Raw genomic sequence first — 13,969 nt, forward strand, 5'->3', positions numbered from 1 at the left:
TCGTGGTCACAGGTTTCTATAAAAAGGTTCCTGTAGGTTTTTAAAAGTCTTGATTCATTCATTCACACATACGTTTAGACCAAGGTCTGACCACCATCACAAAGAACAACCTTGGGATGTGGTTAATTTACTAATACAGTGAACGGTATGTCAAATGATGTAAGAAGTAGTAAAAGACAAAGTCAGTGGCTCTTATTTTGAAAGCCAGGTTGCCCTAACCTGCATAAATGACTTATTCTAGCACTATGACACTAAACTATAGTGACTAAACACTACATATATTCAAACTCTGCTAATAAATCCTCCTAAATGTCACACACTGGACCTTTAAACCTGCAGGTCCCTTATCAAAGTGAACAGGTGGGATCCTTAGCAACAGGTTTTGGGGACATTATCGTCTCACATCTTTGTCTCCCAGCAACAAGCCTCCAGCATTAAATGAATTGTGTGCTTTCACACTCCTCTTCAAACATCGTTTGACTCGGCCTGTTTGGTTTGTGGTAACTGCAACTGTGGCAGCAGCGTTCAGGGCTCCATGATCCTCCATCATCAGAACCCCATGACCCCCACACCGCTCCATCAGCCCGTCTGTGTTGTGTTTATCTCCATCTTTAGTTCTTTTTTCAGGAAGCAGTTTCTCATCATTCTCCTTCCTTCCATCTTACTCTTCCTTATCCTAATCCAACTCGTCCTTCTCCCTCAGGTTCAGACTTGGCACGTTCTCGATCGGCCCGCAGCGGCACCACCACCCCCAGCTCGGCTGTCACGCCGGGCACGCCCCCCAGTTACTCCTGCCGCTCCCCGGGCTCGCGCACTCCGGGCAGCCACACGCCCAAATCCTTCAGCGTCCTCCAGGAGAAGAAGATCGCCGTGATCCGAACCCCGCCCAAGTCGCCGTCCTCCGCCCAGCGGCAGCTGAAGGTTCTCAATCAGCCTCTGCCCGACCTGAAGAATGTGAAGTCTAAGATCGGGTCAACCTCCAATCTCAAACATCAGCCCAAAGGTGGACAGGTAACGGGAATATAGTTTTATATAAATAAATCAAGACATTTAAGTCTCTTTTTAGCTTTCCAAATCGCTTCTTTTTAACATCATTTTGTTGTAGTTTTTCTTTCCTTTTTCGTCTCAAATTTCTTAACATCTCCTTCCCGTCACTGTCTGTCTGCTTCCTGCTTCCTGTCCTCTATCATCTCCAGCATCATTAACCTGCCCTTGAACACTTTTAATCTTTCCATACTTTGGGTAAAATATGAAAGAATTCTCTTTATCTTTGGGTGCATGACAAAGTCCTCATGTCACTGCAGTGTTACAGAGGAGAGACTTTTCATTAACCTCAGTGAGACACAGCTGAAGAGGTGATTTGCCGTCTCCATGGCGACTCTCTTTTTCCTCCTCCGGGAGAAAACTATGTAACAGCGTTCAGCAGAAACAGTTCATGAAGCTCAGTCATGCGTGACCTGCAGAAGGCAGGTTATTTTAGAGCATAATTATTCCTGGTTCACTCGTGTTGTTGTTTTATATTTTACAATCACATTTGGTAACATTGGTTATGTAATGTGTTCATTTCATTTTGTGTGATATTTCTTTTTCTACTTCCAGGGTGCTTTACAAGTTTTGAAAAATGCCAAATTATAGCCAATTAAGATACATGATATAGTAATTAAATAATAATACATTAAATAACAACAAACTCAAGCTCGTTATGATGAGTTTTCAGGAGAGATTTAAAAGATGCCACTGTTTCAGTGATCATTTATTCTATTAGTTAATTGAGAGAAGGAGAGTTTTTTTATTTCTTTGTCCTGTGAGAAATTGAAGTTAACTTTATTTTCGTAAAATTATGACTTTATTCTTGTAAAATTACAACTTTATTTTCATATAATTACGACTTTATTCTCATGAAATTATGACTTTATACTCTTAAATTTCCGACTTTATTCTTGTAAAATGACAATTTTATTCTCATAAAACGATGACTTTATTCTCATAAAATTACAACTTTATTCGTGTAAAGTTACACATTTATTCTTGTAAAATTCCAACTTTTTTCTTGTAAAATTAGGACTTTATTCTCTTAAATTTCCAACTTTATTCTTGTAAAATGACTACTTTATTCTTATAAAATTACAAATGTATTCTTATAAAATTATTACTTTATTCTTATAAAATTATTACTTCATTCTCATATATTACGACTTTATTCTTGTAAAATTACAACTTTATTCTTGAAAGATTACATGGCCCTAATATTAAGACCAAAAAAGCACAAGGAACATCTGCTAAATGTAAACCACATGTAAAACATAAACGAAGCATGTGATGACAGTGATCTCTCACCGCAACACTTGACTTGATTGAACGAGGCACATATAGTGTTTCTCTTTATTGGGTTTTGTTTTTAGGTTCAGATTTTAAGTGAGAAGCTGGACTTCGGTCATGTTCAGTCAAAGTGCGGCTCCATGGAAAATGTCAAGCACTCGCCCAAAAGAGGCAATGTATGTACACCTTTCTCTTTTCTTCATTTTTTCTCCTTCTTTTAGCTGACGCTAGCGCTCCTCTGCGACTTTGATGTGTCACGTCCATGTTACGTCTTTTTCAAACCAAAAAAAACCATTTTCACTGCTTTTCTATATTGTTTCCAGATTTTGTGAATGCACATTGTGTCTTCAAACATACTTATAGTGGATGAATCACTATTTTACATATATACCAGGGGGTTAACACATTAAGTTCAAATGGTTTGTGACAGAATCCGCTTGCTGTAATTTCTGTAATAGATGCTTGCTATGCAATGCAAAGCAATGAGAACTCTATGGTGATACTGGTCCTACTTGGAGAGCTCAATATTTTCTCAGGTGGTACTTAGTGTAAAAGGTTTAAGAATGACCCACCTGCTCTAAACAAAAGTCACTCTGTCATTGCCAGGTCATGATTCCAAGTGTCAAACTGGACTTCAGCCACGTTCAGGCCAAATGTGGCTCGCTGGACAAACTCCAGCACACAGCAGGAGGAGGAAACGTGAGTAAAATCACAACATGTTTCAATCCAAACACATAAATAAATAAAAAAAATAGTAATTATTAAGCTCGTTCTTTTTTATATACCTAATGTATATACCCTGTATAGTGTATTCAGAAATAGCAGTAATACCTGTTTAATATCTGCGTTATCACTGCTTTCTGCATTAATCCAGATCCAAATCCAGACTAAGAAGATGGACATGAGCCACATCACCGCCAAATGTGGCTCCATGTCCAACATCCGCCACAGGCCAGGTACAGTTCACTTAAAGTTTGAGGAGCCCAAAAGGTCTGTCTGGACATTTATTTTTGCATATTTTCACCATAAAAGGGCCAGAAAACGTCCTGTGAGTAAGTGCTTTTACCGTAATAACCACATGTTGGATTTGACGTCCAACTTCTCAGTTTTCAGAAACCATTTTTTTGGAATTACTGTATACCAAAGTGCGCTCGTCTGTGATACACTCGGTATTAAAGGGCTTAATATGTTTTATCACTTTTCTTTATTCCTATTTTGTGCTATAATATGATTTTTTTTTCCTGCTGTCAAAATTAAGGCTTTCAAAAATGACGTGTGGTGTCATTTAATGCAACGTGAACATTAGTCTAACAATTTAATGTGTCATTTCACATGCCCATGCTGTGTCTGATACAGTATGTTCCAATATAGGATTTCCCACAATACTATACCACTGTATGTGCACAAAACAGTCAACTGTCGGTAAACTTCTGTGGCTTTTTAATGCCTTTTCTCTCCTTCTTGCTTCCGTTTCCCAGGAGGAGGACAAGTGCGTATCGAGAATGTGAAACTGGACTTTAAAGAAAAGGCCCACGCCAAGGTCGGCTCCCTGGATAATGCTAGCCACAATCCCGGCGGAGGAAATATTATGGTAAAAAACAGTTACTGTGTAGAATTCCCAGATGATTAAAACCTGAATGTATGAATTGTTTTCTTTACCCAAGAATGAGAACTTCAGGAGTAGGTCTTCACTATGAACGCTGCCATGTTGGACCACCATGTTTTTTATTCGACAAACTAATCACATTTTGAGTTTTACTGCTATTTGAAGGCGACTATAGATTATCCATCAAGTAACATCTATTGTTAACAAAGAGTAAATAAAACAAACAAAATGACCTTGGCTCTGTTTCCACACTCGCCAGATTGAGAGCCACAAGCTGAGTTTCCGGGAATCGGCCAAAGCTCGAGTTGACCACGGCGCGGAGATCATCGTCACCCACTCCCCCGGCGTGGAGACAGGAGGACTCTCCCCTCAGCGCTCCTCCGCCAGTAGCATCAACATCCTGGAGTCACCACAGCTCTCCACGCTGGCCCAGGACGTCACCGCTGCTCTGGCCAAACAAGGCTTATGAGCTGACTGCCTCTGCTTCCCATACCTGGAAACAAAAAAACACAAAAAAACACAAAAAAAACCAACACCATCATCATACTTCTCTCCTCAGTCTCATTCAGTGATCAGCACCCGGTGTTCGTTCTTGCTTCACCCACTGGGATTTTTGAATTTTACCATTCACTCCCTTAATAGGAAACACATCCCGGTCAAGTTATTATTATTGTTATATTATTATTGTTAGTTTTTCATTCTTTTTTTGTAGTCAAATGTGGACTCTTATGTTTAGTTTTAGATGGACTGAATGCTAAATTCTGACTGGATGTCTTTGTCCAAGAGAGCGGTTGATGTTTTTTTTTCCGATTGTACAGTGATAATTTTGAGCGTCACCACATTCCACGTGTGCGAGGACACAGTTTGAGCTCGAGCATGAGGTCCGTCCCACGATTTATACGGTACAAGACTTGATACTAACTAGACGATATGTTGTCCAAGCAGATTGTCCAAGCAGACATTCATTGAGTTGACACCAGGGGGTGATAACCACTGGGTGTAAAAAGGACTGAATTTGAAAGGTCAAAATTAAATTGAAAAATCAGAAATTGTAAAATAAATGACTAAAATACTTATTCAAAAATAAATAGGATTTGAATTTGGATAAATACAATGTGAAACTTCTGAAATGTTATTTAAAAAAAAGTCAAATGAAAATTAACAAATCATTCAAAACAAATGAGGGTTAAAAAATTGAATCTGAAATTGAAATATTATGTGTAATTGTGTGTGTGTGTGTGTGTGTGTGAGAGAGCGAGAGGCTTTACTTCCTGAGCATTTCAAAATAATGGTCGAGGAGCATGTTTGCTGAAATGTAACATTTTAAAAGTTGTTTTTTTTTCCTGACGTGCTGACAAAAACTGTCTTCTCTCTTGTTATTTTTTTGTTTTTATAAACTGTATGTCACTGTAGTGGAAGTCCTTGCTGTTTTCTATGTTCCCTGTGGCTGCTCTGGCTTATTAGCACTTAAATATAGTGGATAACCTTTGCAGCTGTGTCAAGTCCAGTGCTTTAAAAAAAAAAAAAAAAAAATCTAGCTTTCTTTTATGATCTTTCTCCTCTCTGCTAAAAAAAAAAAAGAAAAACGTGGCTGCCGTTTTGTTTTATTTGTTTGTTTGTTTTTAGCTTTGTGGTTTTATATAATGCCACAACTCTGCTGTTATGCTGGCATGGCAAATGGAATATGAGTCAATTAGAGCTACTTGGAGGCAAACCTTAACTTTTCAGTGTGAGTGTAAATGGCCAGTTTTTCGTGAGAAGCTTTATATGAAAACTTTAATTTTGAAAGGGCAGCTTCCTGGCTGTTTTTTTTTTTGTATGCGAGTGACTTTACATGAAATGAAACCAGAAACGACGGAAGATCCTCAACCTGCAGCCGCTCATTCAAGAAAAAAAAAAGTGTGATTTTAAAAAGAAAAAAGTAGCAGCATATTCTCTGCTCATTATTGTGAAAGTCCTCTACTTCCTCTTCCCCTGCAGTGTTCCCCCCGTCCTCTGCCTGTGTAAATTGTATTTAAAAGACCATGTAGACGTGTGCACACTTTCCGATGTTTGATGACAAATGCTCCTACAGGATGATAACAACAGAAAATAAAGAAAATAACTCTCACTCTTTCATTGCACACACTCTCTGAGGGTTAATTTATGCTTAAACGTGTGTATGCTCTGTTGTGTAGTAATATAACATTAAAGGGACATTTTGCAAACGTATTACTGGTTTCGCTAAAGGTAAAAAAAAAAATGTATGAGTAATCTTGCTCTTTGGTTATTTGTTGAATCGGTTAAAAAAAAAAAAGGTAGGATAAATATGTTATATTATATATTATGTACACTGATGTTTATCTCCATCCACTTCTGTCTTAATTGGGTCAGTATAATAACAATAATACAACACATGACACTAATTTTGTCTGTTTAATACAAGTAATATCTCTTTCATTTTAGCTCTGTAATAATGAGGGAAACGCAGGATGGAATCTTCCAGAAAATACCAAAAAAAAGTGATGCTGGGCACAACTGCGTCAACGTTAACGCAAGACGGGTTTCCATGACGACTGACCGGGAAAAGACGAGTGTGACGTCATGTTTAGGTGATTCCCAAATGTTAAAATGAGTCTCTAGTTTTACGTGCCAGCACCGCAGGCACTGTTTACCAGTTAGCTGTGTTAGCGCCTTTAGCGCCGTTAGCTCGCCTACAGTCAAAGCGGAGCGGTCTGTTTATTAAACGAAAGGAGCAGCGCTACAAATAATCAGCGTACCTGTGTACTGCGTATGTGTGACTCTGTTTTTACAAGATACAATATAAGTTTAGCGTTACTTTAGAGACTAATTTTAACAGTCGGGAGTCACGTAAACATGACGCCATGCGTGTCTTTTTCCGGTCACTCGTGATGGAAACATGCTAGCACAAAAAAAAGTAATATCCAATTGCACTATTAAACAAATAGAATTTGAATGTAATTTTACTGTATCATAATAATAATAATAATAATAATAATGACAAAAAATATTCTCTGCATTATGTTTTTTAGAATCTTCTCTAAAAGTATGAAGTTTTTGTGACAAAGTAACCAAATGTGCAACCAGAAACTAACGTTGGGGGACGTTCCCGCTACCAAAAGGTAATGTTCCCAGAACCTGAGGTAACCTGTTCTCCATCTATTTGAGTCAGCAATTCATTAACATAGAGAAGTGTGTTTGTTTTGGTGCTGGTTGTCCACGTTTGGTTATGAAACAACCTGTTGATATTCAAGTGGGAGGAGGAGGAGGGTGTCCGTGAATGCATCATCCTGACATTCAGCTCAGTGTGTTCTCATTCACACTGAACAGGTTAGCGCTAGATGTGTGAGCAGCAGCAGCAGCAGCAGCATTAATCTAAACATCTGGCTGCAGCCGCACACGCTGCGTCTTTAAGCCGAGATCAATGATCTCGCGCGCTGATTAACTGTCGCTGTCCGGCGAGGGAGGTGCTGAAAAGGAAAAAATCAGAGCGCGCGCGCACACCTTCTCTCTCTCTCCCTCCCTCTCTCTCTCTCCCTCTCTCTCTCTCCGTCAGACACTTGCAGCCATTTTACGCAGGACGAGTCCAATCATGTCGTGAGTGGGAGCCTCGCTCGCCGGTCACCTGCGGGACAGAGACACACGGACACACGGCGCAGGTTCGGCTCGGCTCGGCTCGGTTCGGCAGCGCCGGCCACAAACATGGTGAAGAGGAAAAGCCTGGACGAGAACGAGCCCGAGTGCGGGAAGGGAATACCGTTCCCCATCCAGACCTTCCTGTGGAGGCAAACCAGGTTAGTGCGTGGAAAATTGATAACAGGTGTTTTGCCATTTTTGCCAAATTAAAGCCGTGACAGCTGCTGTGGCGTGAAACGACAGACTGACACGTGAGGATTATGTGTGAGAACTGATGTGAAAGGCGTCAAAAACCGCATTTTCACCCCCTCCTTTTATCATTCAAGCCATGAATGGGAAGTGAGTGTCAGCGCACTGTTTTCAATGGAGGCTGGTATTTTAGGTGGTGGGCTGATGTTCTGTGCGTGGAGACGGGTGCAGATTGGATGATGTCACACCTGTAAAAATCTCATCTGCATGTAGAATGTTGGCCACACACACAGAAATTGTTTTTATGTCTTTGTGAGGACACATTCCCTATAGCCCCTTGTCTTACATTTAACCATCACAACTAATCCCTAACCCTTAATCTAACCCTAATTCCAACCGTAAACCTAAAACCAGGTTTTTGAAGTTGTGAGGACCAGACAAGATGTTCCTACAAGGTCAAAAAATGTATGTAGGATAGGTTTGTATGTTTTTTGGAAGAGGCAGAAGCTTCCACTGAAACAAATTTGATGAGAATATAAGCCTTTATTGTCACTATACACATGTACAATGAGACCATAATAACAGTGCAAACAGTGTAAAAATATACACTGTAGGCATCGAACATATTGGTCTCCTTCAGTCATAATCCACTATGTTATGCTGGACATAATAATAACATTATAAGATGTGGCATATTGCATATTATTACTTAAATCTTTCAAAGTAAAGGTCATAAATATACAAATGAACAGGAAGGATGTCACGCTAAAGTTCACTGTGGAGAGAAATAGCCTAAATCAGATGAAGTAAAAATGTTGTGTTCACAGTCATAAAATAATGTTGTCTTTCAGTGCGTTCCTGCGTCCAAAGCTGGGAAAGCAGTATGAAGCCTCGTGTGTGGTGAGTCATTACATGAAAGCTCCGTTCAGCCGGTTAATCCCGCTTTTACCTTAATTCACCTGCAGATCAAGTGGGCTCTTGATTTGACACCTTTTGCATTTAGCAAATGAGTTTGTTTTTTTTCTCTCGCTTCCTGCTTGCTATTACCCAGGAGGCCGACACGTGGAGCATCACATCCATAATGACACTCTTACAGATCCCTTTGGATCTAAACAGACGCTGCCAGTGTCTCTCCCACAAGCTCTGATTTGCTTCAGGCCATGTGGGACATTTAGTTAGTCAAAGGAAAAAAAAGCTTTCTGGTCCCTGGCTGATGTCTTGTCTTCTTTTTTTCCCTTGGCTGCCTCCCCAGTCCTTTGAGCGCGTGCTGGTGGAGAATAAGCTGCATGGCCTGTCACCGGCGCTGTCAGAAGCCATCCAGAGCATCTCCCGCTGGGAGCTGGTCCAGGCGGCGCTGCCTCACGTCCTCCACTGTACCTCCATCCTGCTGTCCAACAGGAACAAGCTGGGTGAGGACGCACACACACACAACAGCAGCTGTAGGCGCCAGACTGATGCGCTTTAACCAGGTTGTCCTCATACAACAAAACACAGTATGGATGTCCTTTCATTCACAGGACAGGGGAGACAGTAGCTCTCCACGAAGGGGAACACAATCATCTTTCTGGATTATATATCGGCTTTAAAATGCTCGTTAACACACATTCTTGGGTATCACTCAATATCTAAGGCACAAAAATGTAGCTATACAATAAACATTATTGTATATTATGTTTAAATATTAATTTACTCTTTCATGATTTATATTGATAACCCAGACAGAAGCTGTTAGAGAAGCTATTTAAAGCTTCAACTGAAAACTCAGTCAAGCAATACTATCAGACCGAGTACTTGTGTCTGTACGGCAGCAGCGCAGGGGCAGGCGGCTTTATCTTGTCAAACTGTTGAACGACCGGGTTTTTGAGTTGTAAAATGCTGCCAACCTCTCCATTAACCCCCAACATATGACCTTTTGACCTCGAACAGGACACCAAGACAAACTGGGCGTGGCCGAGACCAAGCTCCTCCACACGCTGCACTGGATGCTGCTGGACGCCGCGCAGGAGTGCAACCACGAGCCGAGCCTGGGCCACGGCTGGTCCAGGGGCAGCAGCAGCAGCGCCTTCCTCCAGCCCGTAGGGAACCAGGGCTCGTCACCCGGGGCCCCGGGGTCCTGCTCGGGCTCCGCCCTGGGCAGCATGGGGCCCCAGCACAGCAGTTCACTGCTGGAGGAGGACGAGCAGGCTCGCACCAAGCTGTTCCACAAGAGCATGGAGACAGTGGAGCTGTTTGTGTTCCTGTTTGCTCCGCTCATTCACCGAATTAAGGTAGGAGTCATATTTTTCATTCGTTGTTTGAAGGTCCACTACAAAGGACTTCTGACCATTTCCCCTCCCAAGTGCTTTATGAAACTACGGTGGCCTTTATGTACCAGAAAGGATGTAAAGGTGCAAGTTTTGCGCTTGAAAATTGTGAAAAAGCACGCTTTGATTTTGGCTGTTGTAGAAAGATGGCGGCAACGGGAGAACAGTTTCACACAAATATAATATGTGAAAAGGCAACAGCACAAGAGAAAAGAAACAAGGCAAAAGAAACATACAAGTATTTTTTATTTTATAGCCATCCGACACATTTATAAACACACAGAGAGTATATCCAATTTCTGCGAATAAACCCTCATAGATTTTACACAATGGTCCTTTTAAATGTCTGTTTATTGGTTTTTAACTGTTTATATAAAAAAGACAAACAAATTATTATAATTCATCAATTGGACAGTTAATGATAATGTTTCCCATCAAGCTCAAGAAAAGATGCCGTATTCTCTGGTATATACCTAAAAAATTGGCGATGTCAATCTTTTGTTGAACATATATTAATATTTATTGAAATATTCCAAGAGTTGACCACTTCAAATAAGGTAATTAAAGGTGAAAAAGGTCAAATGAATGACCCCAAAACATTTGTCGTCTCTGATATTGAATGACTAAATGTCTTCAGCAGTCTCGTAGAGGTGAAGGTGTGACAAAAAAAAGTACATATATATATATATATATATATATATGTACTTTTTTTTATATTACATTGACATTAATATCTCGACTGGCTTTCACACCAGAAGCTCACATTAAACCTTCCACTCCACAAATACTCAGGTCACCTTGTTACCATTGATCTGTGTGTACACACAAATAACACGAGTCATGTTACAGTAGATACTCCTGGGGGATTCCCACTTGAACAATGAACGGCTGTGTCTTGTCAGCTGTGACGCTAACAGCTTTCCCCCCGAAAAAAGAATCCCAACACATATTTAAGAAGTCTTTTTTGATTTGAATTTAAAGATGGAGGAGGTGGAAGAATGTAGAATATAGAATATTTAATTTCCTCTTAAATGGAACACACTAGACCAGGGTTTCCTCACTCCTGGTCCTGGGGAGCCACTGTTTTCCTGCTCCAACACACCTGATTCAAATAAATGGTTATCAGGCTTCAGCAGAGCTCACTAACGAGCTGATTTGAATCAGGTGTGTTTGAGCAGGAAAACAGTGGCTCCGCGGGACCAGGAGTGAGAACTAGACCTTAAAGTCATTCTTTAAATATTTAAATGGACAAAACAACTTTTTTAAACAGCAAATGTGTAACTCCTAGGAGTCGGACCTGACCTTCCGATTGGCCAGTGGTCTGGTCATTTGGCAGCCGATGTGGGAGCATCGGCAACCAGACATCCCAGCCTTCACGTCGCTCATCAAACCTGTGAGAAACATCGTGACAGGTGAGGAAATGGAAGAAAACAAACAAACATGAACAGTGTTTAACATTAACATAACTCGTTTACTGTTGCGTGAAAAACCTGTGAAATGACATTGAACCTCAGGTGCACCCATGGTAATAATAGTAATATAAAGTCATAATAATTGTGCAGAAGTCACAAAATGGACTGCGTTTTTTTTCTCTTTTTGTTCATTAAAATCAAGGCCAAGCGAAATTTGACCTGTGACGTATCTCCAAATCTCACAAACTCATTTTTTTCTCTGTATAAGATGTACGTTTTAACACAGTAATGGAAAAAAGCTCCCGAAAAGCTCTGTGTTCTAAGGGTTAAAAGATGAATTTAGTGTATCAGAAAAGAAACTATTATTTTACATTTTTGAATTGAATAATAACAGTTTTAAATGTGCTGATAATTATGCCATGTCATACTATGTAAAAGTATTTATTTAAGTCCTTAAAATGTTGGGGTTTTTTTTGTTTAAAAGAGGTTATTTTGCATTTTCCTCAGCTTCATAGATATATTAATAGGTTGCTTACATTTACAAAGACATAACAGACTATTAATGCATTTCTATTCGCTCGTAATTACGACGTGTAATCTGTTCTGCCTGTTTGAACAGCAAAGAGGAACTCCCCAGTCAACAACCAGTGCAGCCCCTGTGGATCTGGCAACCCGGGCCCTACGGTGAGTGATTGTTTTTAGGTTCAGATCTTTTGTCAGACTTTGGATGTGAATGTTAATTAAATGTGTCCAGACCAGAGTCACAAGGCTGCTTCTTCTTCCCCCCTCCTCCACCACGTCGTCCTTTCAGCATTTCCCCTCTGGGAAATAATATTCATTAGCACCAGCCGAGCAGGAGCATTAGCGTGGATAGAGAGGGTCATGAAACAAACGCCATCCCAGCCTGTAACGATCAGTGGCCGCCTGCCTGTTTATCCACTCATCCATACTCTCTGTCCATCTCCCCTTCCCCCACCCCCACAGGGCTTCCAGGTGGTTTGTGAAGCCACCCAATCAGACTCCTCCTCCCCTGCAGCTGGAGAGCAGCGATGTCGTCGTGGTAACTCGGTGGAGAAAGGCGGCCCTTCCCAGCAACCAGTCAAAGGGGCCTCCAAGAAAAAGTGAGCACTTTTTAACCCACATTTCTCTTTCTTTTTAAGCACGTGCACACATCAGCGTTTAAATGTAAGGCAGCAAAACCGGGGGAAAATCCCTTTATTGTCTTATATTTGGTTTGGTTTCATACACATTTTCATTTTGCTGTAGAGGAAAGAGGAAATGAATCATGATAAAGAACAACAGGGAAGAGAGAAAAAGAGAATGCAGTGCACATATGTGTGTTGTAGTAGAGCAAAGCCAATTCAGTGACCTTTATTTGCCCTCCATATGTCGTATGAATTATGCAGCGAAATGAACCGTTTTGTTTTTATTTACGCACAAGGAAGTAACAGAACCACAAATTGAGTTGGTAGAATACAATATTGGTGTCCAAAAATAAAGGTTAACACTCTTGTATATGGACAATTTACAATTACAGAGTATATTAATATACTGTAAACGAATCAATGACATCCACATTAAAAGACAGTTTCTTTTTAAATGTTCATTAGGGATGTCCTGGTACCACTTTTTTGCGATACGAATACCGATATGAAAAACTACTGATGTCTACCGTTAAAGATGTTAGTCGGATAAAGTAATTTAAGACCTTTTATGAACGGATGAAGTCAATTCAAAGACATAATTCTCCAACTGTGTAACACATGTTAGTCTCCAGCCCAAACATGACTTTTATTTGTCTGCAAAATGAAGCGTGCAAGGATTTTCAAACACAATTTGCAATCATTATAGAAACTGTACACCACAACAAACTGAAACCCGCTTTCAGCGCGGCGTATTTAGAGCGCAACATTATACATTGACATGATCTTGTTGGTAGCTAAACGTCCGGCCCCTGCAGCGCTAGGTGTCAAACACATTGCACACAGCAGAGAAGGAGAAGAACCCCGCATAATATATATGAATCGCTCCTCCTTCCCCTGGTGTGATTTGTTGCTCCAAGCAGCTCTTCAAGTCAAGTGGCACACACACACACACACACATGCAGAGCCTTGTGCTGCTTGAGCATGAGCACGCCCCATCTGACGTTTGCACCACATAAGCAGGGTAATTATGCTGAAGTAATGTGCTACATGTCTAATGCTGGCAGTGTCCCTGGCCCGGCATGACACGGCCTGGCTTGTTTTTTTTCAGTCTGCACACAACAAGTCTGGCATTTTTGTGGCAGTTTTGACTGGCCTGACCAGCCGGTCTGGCAGCACCCCATAACTGATTTTAAATGTCCCAAAATTGTAAGAATATTAAAGTTAATTCCCCCCATGCATCACATTCAAGGGACTATCGGGTTGTAATCTCTGGAAACACCATGAATACGATGCAGCTATGATAGTTCAATCAACAAACTCATGTTCATGGTTAATTTTTACATCTTTATTTCTATTTTG

General features: G+C 40.7%; 2 protein-coding genes across 2 annotated transcripts in view; both read left to right on the plus strand.

Moving 5' to 3' along the window:
• The window catches only part of LOC310937145 (uncharacterized protein), a 29,161-nt gene extending 24,655 nt beyond the window's left edge, over nucleotides 1-4,506 (plus strand). Inside the window, exons 12-17 of the mRNA XM_083901349.1 lie at nucleotides 704-1,011; nucleotides 2,403-2,495; nucleotides 2,926-3,018; nucleotides 3,194-3,275; nucleotides 3,798-3,910; nucleotides 4,185-4,506. Coding sequence (XP_083757475.1) covers nucleotides 704-1,011; nucleotides 2,403-2,495; nucleotides 2,926-3,018; nucleotides 3,194-3,275; nucleotides 3,798-3,910; nucleotides 4,185-4,394 — 899 coding nt within the window. The 3' untranslated portion in view covers nucleotides 4,395-4,506. The remainder of the gene's footprint in view (nucleotides 1-703; nucleotides 1,012-2,402; nucleotides 2,496-2,925; nucleotides 3,019-3,193; nucleotides 3,276-3,797; nucleotides 3,911-4,184) is intronic.
• A 3,121-nt stretch (nucleotides 4,507-7,627) lies between these two features.
• Nucleotides 7,628-13,969, plus strand: part of unc80 (unc-80 homolog (C. elegans)) — a gene marked incomplete at both ends in the record, with an annotated part of 59,098 nt that continues 52,756 nt past the window's right edge. The window contains 7 exons of the mRNA XM_083896879.1: nucleotides 7,628-7,719; nucleotides 8,602-8,650; nucleotides 9,003-9,159; nucleotides 9,677-10,017; nucleotides 11,342-11,465; nucleotides 12,085-12,149; nucleotides 12,450-12,586. Coding sequence (XP_083753005.1) covers nucleotides 7,628-7,719; nucleotides 8,602-8,650; nucleotides 9,003-9,159; nucleotides 9,677-10,017; nucleotides 11,342-11,465; nucleotides 12,085-12,149; nucleotides 12,450-12,586 — 965 coding nt within the window. The remainder of the gene's footprint in view (nucleotides 7,720-8,601; nucleotides 8,651-9,002; nucleotides 9,160-9,676; nucleotides 10,018-11,341; nucleotides 11,466-12,084; nucleotides 12,150-12,449; nucleotides 12,587-13,969) is intronic.

Source organism: Microchirus variegatus, assembly GCF_963457635.1.
Source record: "Microchirus variegatus genome assembly, chromosome: 1".
NCBI classification, from domain to species: domain Eukaryota; kingdom Metazoa; phylum Chordata; class Actinopteri; order Pleuronectiformes; family Soleidae; genus Microchirus; species Microchirus variegatus.